Genomic DNA, 26,559 nt, shown 5'->3' with positions numbered 1-26,559 from the left:
TCAGAAAAGTGCTAATTAGGTAGGTTTGCCTTTAGATGCAAACTGAATCAAGTTCAAGTTCCAGCCTCAACATCCCTGAGGAACCCTCTTTGAAAATCTGAGACCTCCCATCGTCATGTCCTTAAGACCTATCTGTTGCCACATTTCGGGGAGCGGGTAGGTTGGGTTGGGAAGCCAAACTTAAGTGCTGCTTTCTTTTCCTGTTTCCCACCCCTGCCCTCTCTTGCTCACTCTTTTTTCTTCCTTTTTAAAAAAGCTCGCTCTCCTAAATGAAAATTTTGCAAGCTGAGCTGCAAATTGCTTGTTACCGTAAACTCTGCGTGCGTGCCAGCAATGGCACACGCCAAACAACCCTCGAATCACCTGAATTAATGAGCACCAGGGAAGGCAGGTTTTTAAGTTTTTTTTTGGTGTGTGTGTGTTTTTTGCATTGTGCTAAATGCATCCTCCCCAAGAGCCTGCTCACATTAGCTCTGTTTGTTAAGTACTGTATATAGAGTTAAACACTTAATAAAATTACACTTCACGGGAGGCGGGACTGACGCGGCAGGTCCAAGGCCCGGATTGTGTAAAGTGATGTTTAGCATATAAACATTAGCTGGCCTGGAGCACTCTTTTGTAATTTTTGTTGTTTGCGTTTTCCTTGTTGATGGTGTTTAATAGGAAAGAAACAAGCTACCCACCCACCCACTGCTTCTTTCCAAAATGACTTCTGTGGACGGGCTTGTTCCCCCCCACTGGTTATTTCAGTGTGCTGCTAATGAGCTGCATAAATTTGCATACTGAGAACCAAGGCTTGGGATATATAGCTAGAGAGAGGTGTGCATGCATTTTATGCAGAGTATCTGTGATTACAGAATTGGAGCTGTGAGCGCCAGTCTCTTTGGACCACAGATAGTGAAACCATGGCCCTCCAGATACTGCTGGGTTCCCACCATCCCTGACCACTAGGTCACTCTGGCTGGGGCTGATAGGATTCGGAGTCTTAACAGCATTTTTTTTTCTTGCAGGGGAAGGGCACAGGTTCCCCTCTCTTGGGGCACTTGGTCTGTTCCAGAAATGTGACTTCTCCCACCTAGTCTTTATTACTGCCCGCCTGTGCTCTCCATTAGGTCCTGCCTGACATTTTGTGATTTTCCAAGAGATTAATGGTGTCGTCCTTGTTTCTTGTTGCATTCCTTTTCTCTCTCCCCCTTATTTTATTTTGCTTCATTTCCCCTTCTTCAATCTAGGACAGTTCCTCTTTGCTTCTGTGCTGATCTTGGCACAACTGCCTTGTGCAAAGCTCTGCACAGGAATAGTGAGGCTACCTGAGGGGCAGGGTACCACTCTGTTGCTTGGAAATACATGATGAGGTGTCCCCTTGTTAACTAGGCTTACTTGTGGGCAGGCATACCAGTGGCAGACTTGGGGCTGCCAAATTTCAGCAGTGCCCTGTGTGATGCTAAAATTCAGCGTCTCCCATTCCATTCTACAGCATTGTTCCTGCAGCGCAGTGCCCAGCGTGACCACACCAGTCGCACTACCCTAAAACCACCTTTGGGCACACCAGCTTTCCATTTCAACCAGAAAGCTAAGAGGACCGTGCTCCATTGCAGTTGGTTTATTTGCTTTAAAGAGACTAATGGAAGGCACTCTCTCTCTAATTTTACACCCAAGAAGAACCGTGCAAGTTTTTTTTTTTTTAGTACATGCCTAGCTTGGCATGGTGAAATCCCTTTCCTGTGTTTCCACGACACCTCATCTAGTTCTTTCTCCCAGTTAAGGTATCCACCCTATTTAAAATATTTTCAAGGCATCTTACACAGATTAAGATGAAACAATACACTATCTGGGGTTGCTAGACTGCAACCTGGGTTGCTTCCAGATGTGGTCTTAATTTGCAAACGGATCATCGGCGTTTTTTTTTTTTTTTTTTTTTTTTTTAATAAAAACACTTAGTATTTTCCCTGGAAAGGGTCAATCCAGATTAAATGGGGGATGGGGGGTGGAATGAGGTGCCATTTTGAGGCAAACGACACTGTATAGATGCTGCGGGGGGGGGGGGGAACACCTCTGCATGTCTGGAAGCACCCCTAGAGAAGCAGTATTTGCCTTGAACTTTTACCATGTACATCATACATAGATCTGCAATGTAAAAATAAAAGGGGGTCTGGATTCTTCTAAATTTGAGCTCCCAACACAGATAAGCGCTGGAGCTTTACCAAACTGGAAAAAACCCACAGGCTTCCTTGGATGTATTAGGAAAGTGCCTTATCTCACTCTATTTCCTAACCTGTGACATGTATATTGCTAGAATCTTGCACGGCTGGAACATCTGGTATTAAATGTAAGCCTGCTATAGGCCATTATGATAGGAGCACACCTCTATCCCTGGTTTTCTATGCATAGCACTGGCAATTTTAGAGCGGAAAACAATTTCAATCTGATACAGGAAGTGCCAATAAGGACTGTGTTAGAAGACGGTGCAAAAGCCAGTTAAGCCAAAGGCACTGTGGGATAAATCTGGTAAATCTAGAGGGGAATTGCAACCCAGAGAGGGATGCGTTGCTCATTGCGGGAGTTGATGGACACAAATGCCATTCTGCTGATAATTGGCCAGGCTTTTAATGTTTCCCCTTTTCTGAGTGCTCATTGCCCACCCTGCTTCCTCAGTCACTTTGTTTTGTCACAAGCCCCTTGAAATGCACCTTTTCCTCCCCTGAACAGTTATTGTTGCTATTAAGGAATGCCGGGCTGTCAGAGAGCCCCGCTGGCCAGGAGAAAGAATCCCACTGAAAGATGCCTCTAATGGCGTGTTTATTGCCTTGCTCTCCAGTTAGCCAGCTAATCCCATTTATTGCCATTTGCAGAAATTAAGGGGTTGAAACATTGCACATTCTCGTACACAGCAGAGGGCGTGCAAAAAGAGAAGCTGCATGTCGAATGACATCTAAAGTGACTTCTAATTACTTTCCTCCATTAGTTAGTTTTGCTTGTGAAGATCAATATCTTGGAGTGGGAGAATACTTTAAATTCTACCCAAACCTAACCAGAGGTCAGGCCTACACAACTTGCAACCCAAACTGTGGCAACTGGTCACTGCTGGATCGGGGGGGGGGGGGGGCGGCGGCAAGGGGACCACCAGAGGTGGATCCAGTTTGTTATGTCTCTCCCCCCCCCCATTCTCTTGCCTTCCAAAGGTACTGTACTGTGGATGCTTAAGTAACACAATGCAGTTACTTGAAACACAGTCTCCTGGCTGTATATGGTGGCCCACAACGAACTTTTAAATTATCGTTTTTGCTGCCTACTTTGGACTACAAAAATGGATGTGAAGGTGGTGTTGGGTTCAAGACCCTGGCAGGTCACATTATGTAACTGCTGGGCTACATTTGGTGTGAAGTTGTTCCAACCCTGGCCTAGGGCTTATATTGGGGGCCTTTCTTTCCTGGAGTGAATTTATTGAGGAGGGAAGTATAGCTATATCCCCTTTGCCTGGTGCTACAGAATTGCCCATCCTGTGATTGATGATGATATGTGGGGAGAGGTATTTTCTCTCAGGACTTGAAGAAATACTTAAATACTAATGGCAAGATGTAAGAATTAAAAGGGTTCCCATAAAGGGGGAACTTCTTCAATGGGGCCCTATTTCCAAAAATCTTTGCTGAACCAGAGCTAATGTTCATCTCACTCAGCATCCTCGTTCAAATGGTGGCCAGCCCAATGCTTCTGAGAAGCACATTTTGTGCTTAGCCTCTGGCAGTCATAGTATCATGCTTAGTTCTTGATGGACTTATTCTCCATCTGTTTTCCCCTCCCCTCCCTTGCTTCATGACACTTTCCAGCTAACTAATGGGTTGTATCCACCTAAGTCATTCTCTGAGTGGACCCACTCTACTGCTTGTTGGGACTTAGTTGGATGTGACCCAGTTCCTCACCACGCCCACACACCCTAAAAGTCTTGTGGGTCTCTTCAATCTACACCTGCACTTTTTGGGGGACAAACATGTGCAAGCCTGACCATCATGTGGAACAGCAAAGCTCTCTCCTACGAATTCAGACCAGTGGTCCATCAACCAGATTCAACGATGCACCTCCCCAAGTTTCTCCAAACTTTCCCAGCCCTTTTCCTGAAAGTGCACCACCGGCAATGCTGGGGATCAAATCCAGGAGCCTCACACAGACTCAGGATGTGTGCATTACTGCCCATTTCTTGTAGGTCATCCTCCCAGCAATTCACAAGATCTGAAAAACTCAGTCAGGCAGACATGCAGGTTGTTATACTGGCTGAACTATAGCAAGTGGCAACACTTTAGCTGTTCAAACACAGGGTGGATGTGGGTTTGAATTTCCTTTAAGCCTCCTGATTTGAGCAGGAGAATCTCTTATACTGACACCTCTGCAACTTTTGAACCTGCTCTTGGGCAGGGGGAGAAGCAAATTCCACATGGGGCTGTTCAGATACCCACATTGGCCAACGTGAAGGCAGGCCACCAACCACATGTGGTGGCCATTTGCCAGGGGCTCAGTACTCCACCTGCTTTTGCCCCTTGCTTTGGATTGCCAAAACAGGGGCTATCATAAACACCTGGAGGCAAATGGGTGTGGCCTCAAGGGCCTGCCGCTGTGCCCAACACCTGCAAAAAATTATAGATTGTCAGTTGGAAGCTCAAACCTTATCCCATCAGGGAGGAGGCAAAAAATAAATGCACACAGTAGGAGACCAACAGAAACCCTCAACCATCTTAGCGATGAGCTATTGAAAAAGGCCTAGCTGGTCATTTTCTGAGTTGATGCAAAAGAAAAGGACTTGAACCAAAATCCTGCTTTTCTCTTCTTTCCTTAACATCTCAAAAATCATTCACACTCTAAATGTGAACCTGAGATTCATTTAGGATTTCCAGAGCCCTCACCTTGGAAGAAACATCTTGCTAGTTGGAAGACACTGGCCCATCTCCCATTTCCATGTCAGTTTCTTTCTTTCTTTTTTCTTTTTTTGCTAAAAAGACAAAGAGCTACGTGTTGCAGTTATTCCTACAAAGAGAATATTCTTGAATGATTGTCCCAAAGGATAGATGGGCGAGGAGGTAACCAAACAGAGGTTTCTTTTATGATCAGTCTGTGTTGAGCAGAAGAACAAAGTTGACGGATTCTGAGTCTTGCAGAAAGGGGCTGAGGGGAAACTTGTCAGGTGTGGAAGGGCAGGGGCAGGGTTGGGGTTAGGGTCTTGTTTCAGAACTCCAGAAGGGATATATATATATATTGCCAATGCTTATTTTGTTGTGGTGGTGGTTGTTGCTCAACTTTGCATGACAAATTTGGAACCTGTAAGGAAAGCAGAGTTATGGAATGCAAAAGGAGAAATGGAAGCAGTTTCGCACGGGCCCCCTCCCCCCTATGCAGTCAACAGTTTAGCCGCCAGGAAAGACATTTTGATGTTTTTTTTTTATAATCTAACTCCTGAACAAAATAGAGGATTTATACAGGAAGAAAGATAAAACAGGTAGCATTTTTGTTTTTCATTTTCACTTTCCCCCTTCCCTTCTTCCAGGTCTTCCCCCTGCCCCCCCTCAGGGGGAGGGGTGGGACCCAACAACAACCCAATGTTCCTTGATGGTCTGAGTTGTATGTTTATGTATTTTTTTTAATCTGGTATATTAAATATAAATTATGTCTTTGCCCCACTCCATGTCTACTTTTTTTTAAAACCTTTGTGTGTGTGTTTTTTGTTGGTTTTCTACAAAATAGGCTTTGTTTTTGTTTGCTTTTTCTTTTCTTTTTTTTTGTAAAACTTTCTTCCCCTCCCCTTTTGTTCCACCTGGTTCTGCTTGGAAAATAGTTTTTGTGTTTTGCCATTTTTTTTCCACCTTGGCAAAAAAACAAAACCTTGGTGTACGTGTTTGTGTGTGTGGACAGGGAGGGGGGGTAAAAACAGAGAAGTGGCTGGGCGGTTGAGGGGGTCAGGAGGGATGTATGTGGGAGGAGGGAGGGGATTCTACATCATGTATACGAGTAGTCTATGTCTGGAATTCCACCGTCTCTGTACCCACGGGTTGTGCCGTAGCCGATGGTGTGGGTGCTTTTGTAAAGACTGGTTCCATTGGATGGGAATATGGTATGGATGACGTATTCCTCCTTTGCCCGGTGCGGGTTGATCGGAAGCATCTGCAACCCGGGGCCTCTGATTTCTAGGATGGAGTTGTCCTTCTTGGTGCCCGACTCCACGTAGTCGTCTTTCTTCCGACTGCCTCGCTCCCGTGTCAGCAGCTCTCCCGTCCGGTGGACATACCAGCAGATGGCAGCCAATACTAGGAAGAGGAAGACCAAGGACACCGCCCCACCAATGATCCCTGCCAACGGCAGCCCAGCCATTGGGTCCATGTTTTGCTCATGGTTGAGGGTGGTGGTGGGGCTGTACATGTCTGCCGTCTCGGCCTTGGCACACACTGGGGTCTCATCAGGCACATAGGTGCTGCCCGTCTCCATGGTGACCATGCAGATGATATAGGTGGACTTGGGCTCCAGGGCTGTCAGCAAGTACTCTGTCTTGTCGCCTTGTACCAGGGTCTCTGTGATGGAGCCCACGGCCGGGCTGTGGCCCAGGCGCAGCCAGCTCAGGCGGAAAGAGGCTGCCGGGAACATTGCCTTCCAGCTAATGCGGATGCTGTCAGCGGTTAGTGGCTTGACGTTCAGAATCAGTGCTTTGGCTCCAGCGCCAGTGGCCATTGGATAGTCAACATTGGAATCTGGCAGTTGGATGCCAGGCCTCTTGGCCTTGAGGGTGAAAAGGGAGCCCTGCGGGGTTGTGACGGCAGCATTGCTGGCAGTCGTCTTGGCTGCCACCACCACCCCCGAATTGCTCTGCGGGCCCACGTCAAAGCACTCATCCATCTCATTGGTGATGTCCTTGATGGCCATGCCTCTGACCTTATCGGGGCCTTGGCACATCAGCCCTCTCACATTCACCACAGCAGCCCGGGCCTTGACCCAGTCCCTCAACCACATGAGGTTACAGCCGCAGTACCAGGGGTTGTTCCTCAGCAGGAGCTGGGAGAGACTGTCAAGGTCATCAAAGAGACCCTTGGGCAGAGTGGTCAGGTTGTTGTTGGACAGGTCCAGCTTCTCCAGTTCCCTCATCTTGGAAAGGGTGTTGTAGGGGATGTGGCTGATGGCATTGTCTTGGAGGTACAGCTTTTGCAGATGGGCGCTGGGCAGGTTAAGAGGTGGGGCTGCCAGAGAGTTACGCACCAGTGAGAGCTCGCTGAGGTTCTGGAGGCGGCTGAAGTGTCAGTCTGCAATGCGCTGGTTGGCCAAGAGGTTGCCATCTAGCACCAGGCGCCGCAAGCTGATCAGCCCCTTGAAGGCATGGAGGGGGATGGTGGATATGCGGTTGTCGTCCAGCCTCAGTTCCTCCAGGGTGCGGGGCAGGCCAGAGGGGATGCTGCTGAGGTGGTTGCGAGAGAGGAAGAGCAACTTGAGGCGTGTGCTATCCGCAAAGGCATCATCTTCGATGCTGACAGTGGAGACGGAGTTGTCGTCCAGGTGCAGCTTCTCCAGGAGAGGGATGCGCGCCAGGGAGTCTCGAGCGATGGTCCGGACGTTGTTGTCCTGGAGGTGAAGCTCCCGCAGTGAACGGGGCAGATTGATGGGGAACTCATCCAGGTCATTTTCATAGAGGTAGATGACCTGATGGGAATTGAATTAAGAGGAAATTCAACAGGGCAGAAGTAAAGAATGGAAATGGTGTGCAAGTTTTTGTTTTTTAAAAGCTGCATTTAAGAGTTCCTCAAACCTGAGCAATTTGGGTTCCAGTTAGTCCATATTAAAATGCCTGTCATCAGCCTAGAAATCATGAACTTTCCACAAGGAAAAGGTGTTTAAATTGTTACATTTTTTTAAAAAATAGGACTTGGCATTAAACAGGCAAGGGAACCTGAGCTTCAAAGCTAGTGTGTAAATTCCAATCCTGTGCTAAAAATCAAGGTAAAGGTAAAGGGACCCCTGACAGTTAAGTCCAGTTGCAAGCGCCTCTGGGGTTGCGGGGCTCATCTTGCTTTACTGGCTGAGGGAGCTGGCGTTTGTCCACAGACAGCTTCCGGGTCATGTGGCCAGCATGACTAAGCTGCTTATGGCGAAACCAGAGCAGCGCACGGAAACACCATTTACCTTCCCGCCAGAGCTACTTGCACTCTGACATGCTTTCGAACTGCTAGGTTGGCAGGAGCAGTGACCGAACAACGGGAGCTCACCCCATTGCGGGGATTCGAACCACCGACCTTCTGATTGGCAAGCCCTAGGCTCTGTGGTTCAGACCACAGCACCACCTGCATCCCTTGCTAAAAATCAAAGTATGCTGCTAAACATACCCCAGAACCCTTCTCAAAACAAAAAATCCAAATCTAAAATGGAATCTAAAATGTGAATATATTTTGAATTCCAGAATGGATTTGGGTGTATCTACTCAAAATAAAAAAGAAAAAGTTTAATCTGTAGCCCCAAACATTATCTCCGAAGTCTAAGGACCTGGACCAGTTAGGCACTGTGGGAACTTGCCTTTCATAGGGTCAGACCACTGGTACATCTAGCCCAACATAATATAATTTAGGAGCGGGGAACCTGTGACCTTCCTGATATTGCTGGAGTACAACTGCCATCAACCCTAACCATTTTGCCTGGGCTGATAGGAGTCAACAACTCCCGATTCCCAATTCTGGTCTATTCCCATTAGCAGTGGCGCTTTAAGGCCTTGGACAAATTAGAGGTATTATCCTTTAACTGAAGATGAAAAACATTGAACCAGAGCCATTAAAAAAAATCATTTAAAAATAATTAAAAACAATAACATTTAAAAGCAGATGCAATCAAATCACTTCTGGATAGGCCAGTCAAAACACAAACATTTTCAGCAGGCATCTATAAGTCTGCTATTATTATTTCGTGGGCTGGGCCTCACCCTTAGGAACATAGGAAGCTGCCTTTTATGGAGTCAGATCATTGACCACCAAGTACAATATTGTCTACATTGACTGGCAGCAGCTGATGAGGGTTGGAGACAGGAGTCTCTCCTAGCCCTGCTGGAGATTCCACTGTGGATTGAACACGGGACCTTCTGCATGCAAAGCAGATGCTCTACCACTGAGCTACAGCCCCCTTCCCATGCACTGTAAATTTATGGCACAACAAGCACATTAATTCAGTGTGAGCTGATGAGGGGTCATAGCCCAGTGTGTGCTTGGGGGGGGGGTCTCAGTTTCAATCCCTGGCATCTCCTATTCAAAGGCTCTGGTAGCAGTTGATGCAAAAGACTCTTCTCAGACCCTGGAGAGCTGCTGCCAGTCAGAGCAGGCAATAGTGGGTGAGGTCTAATCTCAGATAAGGCAGCTTCTGATACTGTCACATTTACCTGGCAATTTTGGCATGTTGAACTGCTCTTGCGAATATTCCAGTGCTTGTTTTAAGTTCTGAAACACCACGTCCTGAAAACTTCTGCAAATCAGTAATTTGAAAGAATTGGGATGCGATGGCAAGTCACCATGATCTGGACACACACTAAGACAGCCTTCCCCAACCAGGTGTTCTCCACTTATTTTTGGACTCCCACTGGCCATGCTGGCTGCGGCTTATGCGAGTTTGGTCCAGCCACATCCAGAGAGCAACATGTTGGGAAAGCCTGTATTAGAGTGTCCACAAGACTGTAGCTCAAGACACAAAAGTCTGAGCAAAACATTATCAGGTTAATCCTTGGTGGGGGGGGGAGCATCCACCAACATAAGTTTCATAAATCAAAGATTTCTACAGCTATTTAAGGATTCTGAAGGGGAGAAAAACTTGAGTCAAGCCACATTCAGCCTCAGTTCATTAATGAAGATCAGCCACCCTCTTTCCAAAAATAAAGTCCCCCGGTTGTACAACCTGAACATTTAGCTTTTTCTTCAAGGTGGAGGGGATGCCGGCATTGTTGATCTGATTGTTCTGCAGGTATAGGGTGGTGGCATCGTCCGGGATGTCAGCTGGGATGGAGGTCAGGCCCCGGTCATTGCAATAAATGAAGCCGTTGTCGCAGCGGCAAACAGATGGGCAGGTGGTGCTGTCAATCACTTCGCTCAGGAAGGCAACCAGGCCGTAGCAGAGGAACAGCCAGTCACGCAAGTCCATGGCAGCTGCTGTTGTCACCACGGTGGCTGTCACCACAGCGGCTGTGGGGGAGGTGGTCGCCATGGTTCACAGGGGTGGGTGGTGCTAGGCTGTCCTGCGGTTAGGCTTTTGGAACCTGCAGATGGAATGTTTTTATTTTATTTATAGTCTTGATTTTATTTAAGTTCTCAACGTGAAAAGATGCAGGGGGAGCCTAGCACCCCTGCCGTGCAATTAGTTTCCCTCCCTCCCTCACTACCAAGTTAGCATTTAATTCAAAACCAGGGCTTAGCTGCAGAATATGTCTTCAAATCCAGGGTTTCAACCCTAGGATATATAAATTGCAAACTCGTTTATATATGGAAAGCCAGCATGACATAGCAGATGTGGGATGTTGCAAAGTTCTAATCCCCACTCAGCAAGCGATCTTGGACCAATTCACTCTCTCTTAGCTCGGCCTGCCTCCACAGGGTTCTTTGTAATACTAGAGTAGGGACAAAGGTAGCCAACGCGGTGCCCTCTTGATGTTTTGGAGTACAATTCCCATATTTCCTGTCTGGCTATGCTGTCTGTGGCTGATGACAGTGGCGAAGCTTCAAGCTCCGGCACCGGGGAGCAGGTGGGGGCGGAGCTGGCCATGTGTTTTGGGGACGTGGCGCCCAACGCGGGCAGGGGGGACCAGCCACAATGGAACCCCACTGGGACCGTGCTGCCCGGGGCGGCGCGCTCCCATCGCCCCCTCTTCCTCCGCCCCTGGCTGATGAGAGTTGTAGTCCAAAATGTCTGGAGGGCACCACCTTGAGTTCCTTAAGAACCAATGTTTTTATTAAGTGATGATAAGCATTTGCAGAGCGCCTTTCCCCCTCAACGCAGCATAAACCACAAACAGCATCCACATGACTTTGATTAGACTGGATTGAGTTTACAGGACAGACAATATGTGGTATTGCCTGCCCCAGACTATACCACTTCTGACTGCAGGTGTGTCCCCCTGACCCCATCATCAAATGTTCCCTGCTTGAAAAAAGCCAGCACTTGTTGGAGATGGCAAGGCTGAAACCCTTCTCCTTGATGCGCTTGATTTCTATGGGCATTGAAAGGTTTCATTTCATGCAGGAGGAGAACTCATTCATAAAGTTTTCCCCAAGCCATGATCTGAAGTGATAAAAAAAGTCCAGGAAGAGTTACTGTTTGCATGCCTAAATTGTCTCCATTAGGGCCTGGAATCTGATGCCAACATCTAGCAGGATAAATACGCTTGAAAGAAAGGCCCCACTAAAGGTGTAAATAACTGGCACATGCTAACTTGTGTGAGTCAATAGACACAATGGGGAAGTTGTGTTTTAACCTTGTTAGGAAATGCCAAGTCTGATAGCTAAGTACCTGCAAGACTTTGAATGCCTTTTAAAACAACAACTTTAATTGGTGTGAAACCATTGATTGGATTTTTAATTGGATTTTAATCAGAGTCATGCCTTTCCCCATGAAAGGATTTCAGTGTTGGTGGTGACCTAGGCAATTGTTTTAAAGTCACAGGATCAGAAGGGTACCAGTGGAGATCATCTAGACCAGGTGCTGCTGAACTATAGCTCCCATCATCCCCTGCTGTTGGCCATGCTTACTAGGGCTGATGGGAGTTATAATTCCACAATATCTGGGGAAGTAAATGGTTCTCCACCCTGATCTTGACTGACTACAAAGCAGGAGGAAAAGACCACCAAAGAAGGCTGCAAGGATCTCAGCTTGGCCTGTGTGTTCATTTTGCTGGAACAACTACAGTTCTCAAATGCACAATGAATCTTACCCAGATCCCTGCTCTGAATTTAGCCAAAGTCCTGGGTTGGCCTACAAGCTTTATTCAGGTTCCTCAGCTCTACTGGCTGGCTGTGTCCTGCTCAAGACTATCTGGATAACGGAGAATGAGTTATTGACTAAGGAATCTTCCTGCATTTGGAACAAGACCAGTGTGTGGAAATCTGCCACTTTGCCATAAACTTCAATATGCCTCCTTCCCTGCTAATCCCCTCCACCCCGAAAGAGAGAGCATGTAATAGAACAGGGGTGATGGCATAGCCCATGCTGCTGCTTTGCCACCTCTGACAAAAGGGTGAAACTATCTTGGTCTGTCATCTTTACAGTGCATGGTCTCTCCGCTTTTGGAGACAAAGCTTAGTTTAAGTTCTATATGGTCCCCAACACACCTTGTAAATAGATTTTTTTTTTTGTATGTGTGATTGGGATAGACCTGTCAGAGTGCTGGGGGCATGTCATTTGCTCGGAGATGTTAGTTGCTGAGAGCCACACTAGCAGCCAAGCACATGGTGTTGCAATGCTGGAAGTTGCGCATTGGTCTTGAGGCTGAGCAATGGATCACACACATTTTGGATCAAACAGCAAAGGGGTGGTGGTGGTGATATATAGACTAAAAGTTGTATCCAGTGTTAGTCCTACACAGAGTGGACTCATTGACATTAATGAATGCAGCCTAACAGGTCCACTAATTTCAGTGGGTCCAGTCTTTGTTGAATACAACCCTTAATAAAATATTGAGAAGTTTCAAGTAATTTGGCAGGTCTACTTGGGCTTTTTCGGAGACTGGCAGTCTGGTTCTCTCTGTATCAACATTGTCAGTCCTTTAAGTCTTCTGTATCCACTTTCCCTCCTTTTTCCCATCTAACTTTTTCTTGGGCTTGTGAGTTAAGTGGGATGGGAGTAGGACTGGGTTTTGGTAGAAGGGAAAAGGGGGTTATTAACAACCACAGTAATTTATTTATATTCAAAACATACACACCATACAAACACCCTGAGAAGGGGAAGCAGTTCAGAATTCTAAAAGATGTAACAGGTGAATGCACTTTTTTCTTTTTCTTTTTAAAGTATCCTCTCTTTCCTCCACCCCCCCCCAAAAAAAAATAAAAGGGGGGGACAAAGGCAACTTGGATCCATCCATGTTCTAGAGAAGTTGCTGAATTGCAACTAATTACCAAACTTAAAACCATGGAGAGACCTGATCTGAACAAAGACATTGGATTCTTATCTCATTATACATGTCAAAGGTATCTTTAGCCATCTCACCCCTTGCCTTTTCCTGTAAGACCAATTGCAGTCGTTAAAAGTCATCAACAGGTTTTCCACACCTATCAGCCAATCACCCATTCCCACCACCCTTCTGAGTAATACCCCTCCTCACTCTCTCACTATATATAAGGGTTTCGGTGTATCTGAAGAAGTGTGCATGCATACGAAAGCTCATACCAAGAACAAACTTAGTTGGTCTCTAAGGTGCTACTGGAAGGAATTTATTTATTTATTTTCTTTGCGGACATCTTAATGTAAACAGCACAGAAATAGCCAGATTTATATCTTGCTGGTTTGATACATATGGGCCAGGCCTCTGCATTACCACCACCAGATTGAAAGAAAGGGAGCAGCCATGCCACCCAATCCATAGGCGCAGCTCCCAGTGCTAAACCCTTTTGGTAGCATCTGTCAGACTGGAGAAGCGGCTTGCAGTGGCATTATAATTCCCTCTTAAGAAGACCATATAGAGTGGGAAAGCTGACATGCAACAAACAATCACAACATCTGGGAAGCCTCAATCTTGCATGCGTTAAGGCCCCATCTACACCATGCATTTTGAAAAGTATCGTACCATTTTAGATAGTCACGACTTCCCCCAAATAATCCTGTGAAATGTAGTTTGCTAACTACACCAAAGGATTCATGTGTTGCCTCCTGCCACTTTGCTCTCATGTGGGGACTTCTAAAGTACTTCTTCACCCAGTAGTTCAGCTGTAGAATTTGCACTCAAAAAATGCAGGGATGGGCATCAACTTGGATAGCTTGAAAATGGGTTCAGACAAATAACCGGAGGATACAAGGCTATCAGTTGCCAATAATAGCCACAGTAGCTCTGTTCTTCCTCCTCTGTTAGAGGCACTTATGCTTCTGAATACTAATGCTAAAGAATCACAAGTAAGCATTAGGTTGGTCATTGTGAGAACAGGATGCTGGACTAGATAGGCCACTGGCATGATCCAACAGGGCTCTTCTTAAATTATGAGGTTCACATTAGAAAATATAAGCCAGGGGTGGGCAGCCTGTGGCCCTCTGGATGTTGTTGACCACAGCTATCACGGCCAGTGTCAGGGATGATGGGAGCTGTAGTCCAAAGAATGGAGGGCCAGAGTTTCCTCATTCCTCTAATTAGATCTATCCATCTATCTCCTCATGCAGCTGTGTTGCATCTGCAGGTGTTTGTTTTTTTGTAACCGTGCATAATATCTCTAAGCACTTGCAGAATCAACTCAGAATTTGGCCACACCAAATCTGGTGGAGTTCCTTTTGGCGGGAGGAGGTACATAGAGGCTTGACTATTTGACCAAAGTTGTTAGATGGCCTGAAGTGCTCTTCCCCTTCTGCTGAAAATGGAAATAGCAGCGTTTCAGGAGTTGGATGGAGGGCTGGGCGGGGGAATGAGTGCCCTTGCGGCTTCCTCACTGCTGCTCATCAGATTCCCAATTACATTGCATAAAAGACATTTGGAGAGCGAGGGAGAAAAGGCCTGGCTTCGGAGACGGAGGCCTGAAAGGCGCCTGTCGCTTTAACCACCTCTTTTGGCTGCTCCTTTATGCCCCCGTTGTTTATATTACACGGTTTATGTAGCCTATCAAATTAAGGCCAGTAAATCGCTTTGCTTTATGGCCTCGGTTTTTATTCTCTTGGATCTCTCCCCGAGAGCGGGAAGAAAGCAAAGGAAGCAACAAAAGAGGGAGTAAGGAGTGGCGGAAGGAACAAATGGAAACCTGGCAGGGCAAAGGGATAATAGAATCATAGACCTGTAGAGTTGGAAGAGACCACGAGGATCATGTAGTCCAACTCCCTACAATACAGGAATATTTTGCCCAATGTGGGGCTCGAACACACGACCCTGAGATCTGTATCCCAGGGCTGCCTCTCAGCTGTCACTCTTTTATAGAAGGGATTCACATGCCAGGAATGTAGGTATAGTGAATGAAAGGGCCTTGGCCCAACAAATCCACTTTAACAACAGCTGAGTTTTTGCATTTAGGAAAGCGATGGGGAAACAAAAAGAAAAGTGTGGGATAACAACAGAATGACAGGAAAACCTATAACCTCCCTTCAAACAAAGCAGAATGACTGTTTATTAGTTGTATAACCTCAGTGCAAATAAACCATTAGCAAAGAGGAAGCACTGTATAAACTCCACAAAAGCTTTGTGCAAGCAAATCAGGATGAATGCTGAATAAACAAGTTATCTAGGAAGAGGAGGATTGCAGCTCAGTAGTTGAGCATCTGTTTTGCATGCAGAAGAGTCCCCTGCAGGAAAAAAAACCCAATAGGATCTCCAGGTATGGCTGGGGCAAGGCCCCTGCCTGAAACCCTTGCGTGCTGCTGCCAGTCAGCGTAGCCAATACTGAGCTAGATGGACCAGTAGCCTGACTCTATATAACACAGCTTCCTAGAGGAGACTCAGGCCTATTTCTTTTGCCATAGCATTCAGTGGTGATGATGTTAGAGTGCTTCAGAGTCTTAAGGGACCTGAGTTAAGATGGGATGGAGATAAAAGAAAAAGGAAGAGCAAAATCCCATGGTTGGTGGCTGTGTAAACACCCTCCTGCAGCTCTCCACAAAAAGATACTCAAACTTCTGTGCTAAGAGAAGCTGAATTCCACATCTGTAAAAGCACAGCATTGCAGCAGTGTGTAGATCAGTGACAGAGCATCTGCTTTGCATTTAGAAGGTCCCAGATTTGATTCCTGGTATTATTGGTTGAAAAAAATGGGCATCAGGTGACAGGAAGCACCCATCTTTGTCCAATACCTTGGACTGCTAGTCAAGAGCAAGCTACACTGGACAAATACTGTACTTTGACCTGGTAGAAGGCATCTTCCTAGGCTCCACATTTGCAAATAACTTATGGTCTGCATTTATCTATCTTTGTGGGCTGAGAGACATATGTCTGCCAAATGAAAATTTTTATTTTCTTGTGCTGGGCAGTTGAAACAAAAGATGCTATTGGCTCCTAAAAAGTTAGATTTTTAATTTTGTTTTGCATTTTGCTGTTGGGGAGTTCTGCCAGGGCCATGGCTCTGTGGCTGTAGAAGATCCCCGGTTCAATGCCTCTTCAAGTATGGCTGGGAACATCCTGTATGTAACCCTGGAGAGCATCTGCCCGTCAGTGTGGACAATACTGAGCTAGATGGACCAATGGGTCTGACTCAGTGCAAAGCAGATTCACATGTACAAACTTCCTTCTGGTCCTGTTCCACCCATTTCTATGCAATTCTTGTAAGAACAGCTTTTTGTAGCAAATAAAATACATTAAAAGGGGTGGGAAAATGAACTCAGAGCATAATCACCTTTTTAAAAAAAGTAAACAGATTCATCTGTTCTCTCTCCCTGTTAATTCACTCCCTCAGTCGCTAATCCATTGCCCCAGCCTCCATGCTCATCAATCTGTTCTCCCAGCCCCACACCCCACCACATATGCTCCATCCATCCTCTGTCCTTCCAGCTTTGACTTTTCGTCCCTGCTTCCCCCAAGCTGGGTACTCACTCATGCGGGACACTGGCAGCTTCCGCTACAGGAGGCGACACTTTACAGGGCTCCTGCGCATCCCTTTTAACCTCGGCTGAGTTAAACTCCTTCCAATGTTATTTTTTACAAGGCCCTTTTCATGGAAGATTTGAGTCGGCAAGGTGTCTTGCTGGGCCAGTGCCCATTAAATCACTAGAAACCACTCACTTGCCTTGACTTCATTATGCATTCAATTCCTCTATAAATTTTACATTTCCTTTTTCTTTCTCCCACCACCTTCTTCTATTCCCCCCCCCCACTTTTCTATCTCCCTCTGGCTTATTCTTACTTTGGCCATATTCTCTCCATTATGGAACATAAAATCCTTTATAGCCCAATATTTCATGGTGTCAAATAAGAGAGACCAACTGGACACGGTTTCCAGTCTTTCTGCAAAAAGCGGTGCAGATCCCAATAAAATAAAGTCACTGTGGGATTTCCCTTCATCCCTCCCCCATTCAAAACTTCCCAAATTGCTGTAGACAATGTTTTTAACCTTTCAGGAGTGGCTGTGAGCCCCACAGCATGATACTGCTGCTAAGCGGGCTAATGCAATCAATCTCTGGCTGTATTAAGGGATGAGATTACTGGGAAGGGAGACAGGACTGGCTACGGATGGAAATATGGAGGAAAGGACAGCTACAATCCTCTTCCAACACTATAGTAATCTCACCCAGCATCGGCTCAAATATTTGGGTAGTGGGGTAATCTCTTCAGGCAAAGCCTCCTGATGGGGAGCCATCACTTTTCACCTGGAAGAGGCAGAACATGCAAACCAATCATTTTATCAACCTGACTTCAACCTTCTCAAGTGCCCCAGGCAAAGGGGATAGAGCAGCCCTGTTGGGGCATCAGGCCATTACTAGGTTTGGGGCCTTCCCAACAAATGCTTCAAACAATCTGTGGAGGAGAGCTCTCTATTAGTGCCTAGTGGGCACAACTGCTAAACAGAACCTTGCATGTGCTATGGCAGTATGCTTCTGAAAGCAATGTGCTGAAGACTGCATGGCAGGGAAGGGCTCTTGCCTTCCTGTCCAGCTTGTGGAGTTCCCTAGGCACATCTGATTGGTCAGTGCTTGGAAATGGAAGGCTGGCTAGATGGACTTCTGGTCTGACCTAGCAAGGCTTTAGAGAACACAAGGAGGGCTTGCTGGATCAGGCCACAGGCCCATCTAATCCAGCTTCCTATTCTCACAGTGGCCACCCAGATGCTTGTGGTAAACCTCAAGCACAACCTGAGCACAAGAGCACTCTCCTCTCCTGCGGTTTCCAGGAACTGTGGCAGCTGAGCAGAGCCATTGTGACTGGTAGCCTTCAAAAGCCCTCTACTCCCTGAATTTGTCTAATCCTCCTTTACAGCCATCTAAGTCAGTGGCCATCACTGCCTCCTATGGGGAAAAGTACTTTCTTTCATCTGTCTTGAATTTTCAGCGTTCAATCATTTTCTATGGTTGCTTCCACATGACCCGATTATTGAGCACTCTTTCTTGATCCGTTTGCACAAAAATTGAACATTAATTTTAATGAGCCTACTCTGAGTAAGACTAACGTTGTATACCACCTCACTGGTCTGTGTAGCTCAGTATTGTCGACACAGATTGGCAATAGCTCACCTGTATTGCAAGCAGGGAGGCTTTCCCTGCCCTATTTAGAGATGCTGCAGACTGAACAGAGATCTTCTGCATTCAGAGCATGTGCTCTACCACTGAGCTATTGCCTCTTTCTCTAACCAGAGTAATGTGGAGCTAATTCACGGTTGGACAACTGACTTAGCTGTGAAACACCTTCACAGCACCAGTTGCTGCTTTCTCCCCTATGTTACTTCTTTTGCAAATCCAGTGATGATCTCAAAACCATTGCATGTCTAGGATAGCTATGTATAATGCTAAATATGCAAGGGTGGGTTGCATCAGATGCATTCCCAGCCTAAAATAGAATTCTGCAAGCCAGTCTTAAATCTTTTTTTTTTTTAAACTGACCAGAATACAGAGTAAATTTGGTTACTGTTGTGGCATGGGTTCTGCTAGGATTAGGCTGTGGTTCACAAATGGATTAGCTCCTACTGTAATGTCAAGCCTCCACCTGTATTATTGAGGTGGTTAAAGAGCTTTAAAAGATTAGGCTTCTTCCACTCTTCTGAAGAGCTTTTTAAAAGAGGGGAACAGAGGTGATTCTAATCTGCCCTGGCGATTGTGAAAGCCTGTCAGGATAGGTGGATGTGGAATAAAAACAGAACACAGGAGTGTGTAAACGCTTCCATGAAAGTGAGCTTAAAAATGGGGAGAGAAATCCGCCATTTAATCCAACCACACTGGATATGCATAACAATGTTTCATGGCAGCCAGGGGCGGGGAGCTAATCTGTGTTAAGTGATCTTAAATATGGGTGCCAATTTATGCAGTGCTGCTTTGAGACCTGGTTAAAAGTGAGCAAAATGCCAGTTGTTATGAGAGGGTAAATGTGTTATGTGGTGGGAGGAGGCTGGCATATTAGGGCTGGGTGATATATGGTTTTCAATATCCCGATATATCGCGATATACCAATATATCACGATATCTGAAATAATATGGAGCTCCGTAGATGGTATGGTAATGTCCTGGAAACTGCTACTAGGTTACAGGTCTAAATCACCACACACTGATGAAATCATCACTTTCATCAGCAGGCAAGGCAAAATGCATCCAAACAGGACTTTGGTTAGGGGCTTGGATACCAAATGGTGGTATTCAGGTCCAGGACAATCCAAAATACAGTGATGAGTCATTGAATACAAAAAGTCTGGGAAAATATTGAACAACAACAACAACAAAATCTAAATTTGATGCATATAATTATATGCCAATTAACTCAATGATAGCATGCTTCAACTAAACCATTAAAGATTTCTGGAGAATATATTAATGTTCTATGCAGTTTTAGGGGCAAATTTAAAATTTACAAAAGTAGCGGATATAGTAAAAATATTAATTAAACTTGCATATGATTAATAATTTAATCTGTTTTCTACTAATTTAAGAGTAATTTATGTAATTTACTAGTGTCAACTTGCATCTCCTTCCCCACTCAGAGGGCCAACTTCAATTCTACACATGAGTAAGCCCCACTCAGTTCAACTAAACTTATTTCTACTTTCCTGGAAGTAAGCCCCATTGAATTCACTAGGGCCTACTTCTGAGTAGACACGCATTTGCTTGCAGTTTAATGACAAGCATCCACCCTCCCCATCATTTTCACCTCACAACAACCACCCAATTTCCCATGTCCAGCATCCAGGCAGCAACTGTTAAATCTTCCCCCCTTCATTTCCCCCTATTGTGACACAGAAATACCCTCCAAAAGCCCCCATCCCACCAATCTCCCCCTTTTTATCAAAGGAAAGGAAGAAGGGCAAGCAAGCAACAAGGTAGCATCCTTTATTTATTTTTTAACTTCCTTTTTTGTTTGAGGGAAGCTATGTAAGGCGAACCAACAATGTTTTACACAGCAACTTTTTTGTTTTGTTTTGTTTTGTTCTTACTTTTACACAGGGGTGAGGGTAGGTGATCAGTCCCAGCCTCAGAAGGTTAGTAAAGGCACCAGGGAGGGGAGAGAAAAATTTCTTGCACATGCGGGTGCACACACACACACACACACACACACACGTAGAAGGGGAGATGGGAATAAAGAAAGAGAGTTAAATTACAGGGCAATGTCTTTTGTTCTTACTCTGAAGAAAACAACCCCAGTTTCTTCTTTGGGGGGGTGGGTGGGTAAGGAAGGGGCAAAGGGGAGAAGGGGGCTCCCACCATGAAGCCCCGAGCCAGCTCAGACCAGTAGCTCCGTAAATCACACCCTCCGACCACTACTAGCCTGCTGAGCCAGGGCTTGCTGCAAAATCAAAAGAAGCTGTTGTTTTCCCAGCTACATACTTTCATAATCGACACCTGGCACTAAAAAGCACTGGCCGGCTACATGGTTTTCTCAAAATCGCGATGTTTGTCAGATAACATTTTATGAAACTGTTATTGTGTTGTGGACTTCATAACCGACTTTGAATGATACATTGAAAAATCTCCCAGGTCTGCTGCATACTGCAGTGACCTTGGTCACCTCCATACCATCAGGTGTTTTGAGGCAAGGATGCAAATGCACACCAGAAATTTTAGGCTTGCACAGTTAAAGCAGATTAAAGGGCTCAGTTGTTGCAGTGAGAAAAATATGCTTTGTAAAAACATGGCCTTTTTGCGGTTAAGGAAGTGTTCGGGAAACGTGCTGAAAAGTGTGGGATGAATCAATGATTACCAGGAAGACATATAAGTATTGCACTAACAAATCGGGATGGGTGCTTTTTGTTGTATAACCTCCCTGCAAACAGTTCAACAAATGCTCCCTAGAGACTGAATATAATTTAACTTCTGCATAAACTTTGTGCGAGCAAATCAGGATGTATGCTCAATAAACAGGTCACCTGGAGGACACCCTTGTGTGGTTTTATAGCCTTCCTCAGCCTGCTGTCCTCTTGGTGTCTGACTACAATGTCATGACTGTTTGTCAGGGATGATGGAAGTTTTAGTCTCAACAGCATCTGGAAAGCACCCAGTTGGGGGAAGAGTAGACAGGGGTATGATTTTTACTTAGGGTGCTGGGTTCAGAACCTGAAAAGCCCTGTCAGATGGCTGCCAGCTGGAGTAGACAACACTGGGTTACATGGCCAAATAGCCTGAGCTCCTTTAAGGCAGTTTCTTATGGTCCTGTTGTACCATTTCCCTGTGAGGGAGGGAGGCAGAAAGACAGATCTCAGTGGTAATGATTTACATGCCAAAGGTTAGCGGTTCGACTGGCTTCTACCAGTCAGAGTAGACAATATTGGGCTGAATGCCTTATACCAGGCGAGAGAGATCATGGCTCAGTAGCTGAGCACATGTTTTTCATGTAGAAGGTTGCAGCTTCAATCTCACAGAGTCTCTGGTTAAAAGAGGGATGAGGAACCTGTAAACTAATTCATGAATAATTATCTGAAGAAGTGTGCATGCACACGAAAGCTCATACCAAGAACAAACTTAGTTGGTCTCTAAGGTGCTACTGGAAGGAATTTTTTATTTTATTTTGTCTTAATCCATGAATGTTATTGTAGAAGCAGCAGCTTATGTTTTGTTTTTATCATTTTACCAGCAGCCCTGTACCTGGCACTGCTAAGGAACTCCCCAAAATCTGACCAGTTCTGAAACTAGCTATTACAGCAGTGCATCTTTGAAAGGTCCAATCCACCATCTTGATTCAAGATGGTGTCCAGTGATATTCAAACATAGGAACCCGAATGTCTGACATGGCTTCCGCTTGAGTGCAAGAAGCTTTTGCAGCCATTTGGAAGCTGTGCCTCGGTTGTCGAACGTTTCAGAAGTTGAACGGTCTTCTGAAACAGATTACGTTTGACAACCGAGGTTTGACTGTATCTTAATAATTGTCCAAATGCACAGTGAACAAACAAACAACTTTCAAAAATATATGGTGCCATTTGTTAGTAATGGAGGTTTATCCCCTAGCCCTGCATAAGTCAAGAGTAAACCTAAACCCTGTGATCCAAGTATTTGTGAGGTGGAAAAGGTCAGATACCCCTTTCTGATCTTTGTCCCACATTCCCACGGGAAACACTCCAGAGTAGAGCTGGCCTGCTTCTGCATAGCTCCTCCCCTTTAGTCTACTTATCTCCGCCTTGGGTTCTATTTCTTGGTGTGATGGGAGAGTGACTGGCAGATAGACAGATGCTTCTTAGCACAGAATTTGAGGGGTGGGGGGAAAGAGAGGATATGTATCAGATGAATCTATTTTGAAATGTTTAAAATAACACGTTTTCTGGCAAGTATCCCCTTGGGTACCAATTGGTATGCATTAATTCACTTCTATCTGCCATCCGGCTATTTTTGCATTCTGCAGAATGCTCTTGTTATCTGGCCATTTGCTTGCCTCTCTCAGCATTCCTGTATTAGAAACGCATCCTGCACCCTCACTTTGGTGAGTAACTCCACATCAACAGTTTCCCTAGCTTTTGAAATCCGATCACCCAATTTCTGCCTTTTGTTTCCAACTTCCTTTTCACTTTCTTTCAAGTTTGCTTTACAAAGTTATTGTAATTAAGGTATCTGAGAGCCTGATACCTTACTAGGTTAAAAAACAAAACAGTAATATGCGACCAGCACCTTTGCAAGATAATTAACATCCACTTTGCAACCCTTCCCTTGGCTTCTCTGCACACAAAGTGCCTTGCTTTGACCTAGCAAGCTCGAAGCCTTAGAAAGCTTTGCTGAACCTGAGCAATTCATATGAAAGTAGGTGAGTCCTAAGTTCACTCTAAGCCAGTGGGTGGATGCTGGGAATAAAGAGCTTTCATGGCATGGTTTGTGAGCTGCCCATGTTCCTCCAGCTGCCCACTGTCAGAAACAGGATGCTGGACTTCACATTTCATAGATTCTTCACACAGCACTTAGTTAAACTATGGAACTCACCCCCAGAAGACATAGTGGTGGCCACTAACTTACAGCTCTAAAATAGGGTTATACAAATTCAGTGGCTATGTTTTACCTCCATTGTCAGAAGCAGTCTGTCTCTGAATACTTGGGAATCACAAGTGAGGAGGGTTGCTGTTACACTCAAGTCCTGTTTGTGGGCTTCCTATTAAGGCATCTGGTTGGCCACTGTGAGAACAGAGTACTGGACTAGAGGGGCCACCACAGACTTGATCCAGCAGCCAGGCTCTCCTTATGTTCATATGGACCTTGGGGCTGATCCAGAAGGGTGGTTCTTCAAGTTAACATAAACTTTGCTAACTCTGAGCTGCTCTGAGATTTAAGAACTTGCAAGCACACGTTTGGGCAGATACCTTGCTCACTTGACAAATGGAGAAGAAAAGGCGTTATGCGTGTGGGAATGGGGGGAAAGATTTAAATCTTATACTGAGCCAGAAAACATGTCTCTGCAAAGCGATCCGTGCTTTTGCTTGTATCCGGTGATGAAAATGGGCACAAAGTTTTGTGGAAGTATGTGAAGTAGTAGTCTAAAGATCTTACTTTTAAAGGGTAAATTAAACACACACAAAAAAGGTGTTCTCAGGGTGTTGTCAAGGGAGGCTTGGTGCATGGTTTAATTTCCTGAGAGGGGACTCAGGAGTTGGAGAAGCATTCCTCCTTAGAATCATAGAATTGTAGTGTTGGAAGGGACCTTAAGAGTCATCCAGCCCAACCCCCGTGCAATGCTGGAATCGTTTGCTCAACATGCAGCTTGAACCCATGACTCTGAGATTAAGTGCCTCTACCATTCTAAGTATGTGGGACATGCTGCTTTTGCTTATGACTGAGAAAAAAGGCAGTCTGTTTATGATCAGGGGCACTCCTGATTAAATTACATTATTACTTCAAATCAATTTTGTCAGAGAAGCAGCATTGGTAGGCCATCTGCTTTGCATGCCTAAGGCGTTGGGTTCAAGCCATGGTGGCGTTCCATGGTGAGCTATACGGATTGAGCAGGAATTCAAACAGGGTGGGATCCAGATTCCAAGTCGAACATGACAGACACTACATCACACCACACCACACCCCAGTCTCATCTCTCTGGATGTCTGTGTTGGCAGATACAGTATTCTGAGATAGCTGGGCTGGTCGAGGCAAGTGAATGATGCAACATAGATCTAACTACAGTCGTACCTCGGGTTATGTACGCTTCGGGTTGCGTACTTTTCAGGTTACGAACTCCGCTAACCCGGAAGCGCAACCCGACCCGATTTGCGCATGCAGAGAGCGTTTTTCGCTTTTTTGGGTCGGCGCATGTGCAGAACAAATTGTTTGGGTTACGTCCTTTTCAGGTTACGTACTGTAACCTGGAACGTTTTAAGTACGTAACCCGGGGTACCACTGTATTAAATCTTTGCCCAGTCTTTCTTTGAAGGAGCTCAGGGTGGACTTTGTAGTTTCTTCTTGCCCATTTTTATCCTCACTACAAACCCTTGAGGTAGGTGAAATAATTAAAAAAAAATTAAAAATTAAAAAGTCTAGTAGCACCTTAGAGACCAACTAAGTTTGTTCTAGGTATGACATAGCTGTCAACCCTCAGAGCTGTCAACCTTCCTTTTTTTGCATTGGGAAATGGCCATAGCTGTCAACTTTCCCTTTTTTTGCAATGGTAAACGGCGCTGGAATAAGGGAATTTCCCACAAAAAAGGGAAAAGTTGACAGCTATGGGTATGAGCTTTCGTGTGCATGCACACGCACACAAAAGCTCATACCTAGAACAAACTTAGTTGGTCTCTAAGGTGCTACTAGACCATTCTTCAATTTTTTTTAAAAAAAATATTTCGTATGCATCAGACCAACGCAGCTACCTACCTGAATCTTTGAGGTAGGTGAATTTGAAAGAGAATATCTAACTGGCTCAATGCCACTAAGTGAATTTAATGGCTGAGTGGGAATTCAAACTGGGTGAAACTCAGATTCCAATGGCCACTCTGTCACACTTGCTTCCATGTATGCCAACTTGCTGTTATACCAGGGGTCAGCAAACTTTTTAAGCAGGGGGGCGGTCCACTGTCCCTCAGACCTTGTGGGGGGCCGGACTATATTTTTTTTTGGGGGGGGAATGAATGAATTCCTATGCCCCACAAATAACCCAGAGATGCATTTTAAATAAAAGGACACATTCTACTAATGTAAAAACACACTGATTCCCAGACCATCCACGGGCCGGATTTAGAAGGCGATTGGGCTGGATCTAGCCCCCGGGCCTTAGTTTGCGTACCCATGTGTTATACTGAAGGACCATTAGCTGTGAACATTTTAAAACAGCAAACCCACTCAGTACAAGAACATGCACAGTCACACAGAGACACTGAAACTCCTCAAGTGATATGGGGACCAAGGGTGGGGAACTTTGGGCCCAGGTGGCCATGTTCCTTACTGCCCCTGCTTTGCGTCCTTGGCTGAAGGATTTTAACCTTACAATTCTTGGTTAAAGGCCCCTCCCCAGCCCTTTCTTTAGTACTCGGATGCCAAACCCTCGGGCTACACAACCTGTTTTGTGACATCAGAGCAGCTCAGCCAATGGCAGAAAAGAGGGTGTGTATGAGACACAGGCACTTCTGTTTGTTCAGCCACACTCTCTCACACACTTCTCTTTCTAACAGGCCATGGGCATAACAGTCTGCTACATAATTGACACCCCCCCATGGTACTTGGCGTGGGAATGCATATAGAAAGGGCAGGGAACAAAAAGAGTTGACAAGGATGCAACAGGCCCATCCCAGAGGCAACAATCCAGTTATTGGGATTTCCCATCTATATACACACACTTCTCTTTTTTGTCTTTTTAAAAAAAGTAAGGTAAATTAGGATGATGAAATCTACCTCTCTCTAACCTGACAGCAATTTTTCAGCATGGGAAAACTGTGCGGTACTGATGCCCAGATGTTGTCGCTGCAGATGAGGTTGATCAGATGTAAACTACTAATGTTATTTTCCCCAGAAGGAATCAGTATCCATCTGCTTTGTGTGTGTGTGTGATGTTGCTCTGCGTAGCTAGAATTTTAGCATTTGGCATCAACACCAAGTCTCCCCACCACTGCACCTGAATATTTTTATGGGGTTTGTGAGCCAACTGGCCTAGTTTTTCAGAGAAAGCCCACTTCTCGTTGATTTGAGAGAGTGATGGGGAACCTGCGGCCCCAGGTTGCCTACCTTTGTCTCAGGTCACACCCACACCATACATTTAAAGCACATGGCTTTCCCCAAAGAATTCTGAGAACTGAGGTTTAAGGGCGCTGGGAATTTTAGCTCTGTGAGGCATCAACTGCAGTTTCCAGGATTCCATGGGGGAAGCCA

General features: G+C 45.5%; 2 protein-coding genes across 6 annotated transcripts in view; one reads left to right on the top strand and one right to left on the bottom strand.

The window, feature by feature from the left end:
• The window catches only part of MACROD1 (mono-ADP ribosylhydrolase 1), a 322,885-nt gene that overhangs the window by 43,972 nt on the left and 252,354 nt on the right, over positions 1–26,559 (top strand). The gene's annotated exons all lie outside the window — the stretch shown is intronic.
• FLRT1 (fibronectin leucine rich transmembrane protein 1) overlaps positions 5,409–26,559 on the bottom strand; it is a 48,651-nt gene continuing 27,500 nt past the window's right edge. Inside the window, 2 exon segments of the mRNA XM_033174249.1 lie at positions 5,409–7,668; positions 9,895–10,252. Of these exon segments, the coding sequence (XP_033030140.1) occupies positions 5,983–7,668; positions 9,895–10,200 (1,992 nt within the window). The 5' untranslated portion in view covers positions 10,201–10,252 and the 3' untranslated portion in view covers positions 5,409–5,982.

This window comes from Lacerta agilis, chromosome 17 (genome assembly GCF_009819535.1).
Source record: "Lacerta agilis isolate rLacAgi1 chromosome 17, rLacAgi1.pri, whole genome shotgun sequence".
Classification (NCBI taxonomy): domain Eukaryota; kingdom Metazoa; phylum Chordata; class Lepidosauria; order Squamata; family Lacertidae; genus Lacerta; species Lacerta agilis.
The sequence above is the reverse complement of the archived record's forward strand: the minus strand, read 5'-3'. Positions and strand labels throughout refer to the sequence as shown.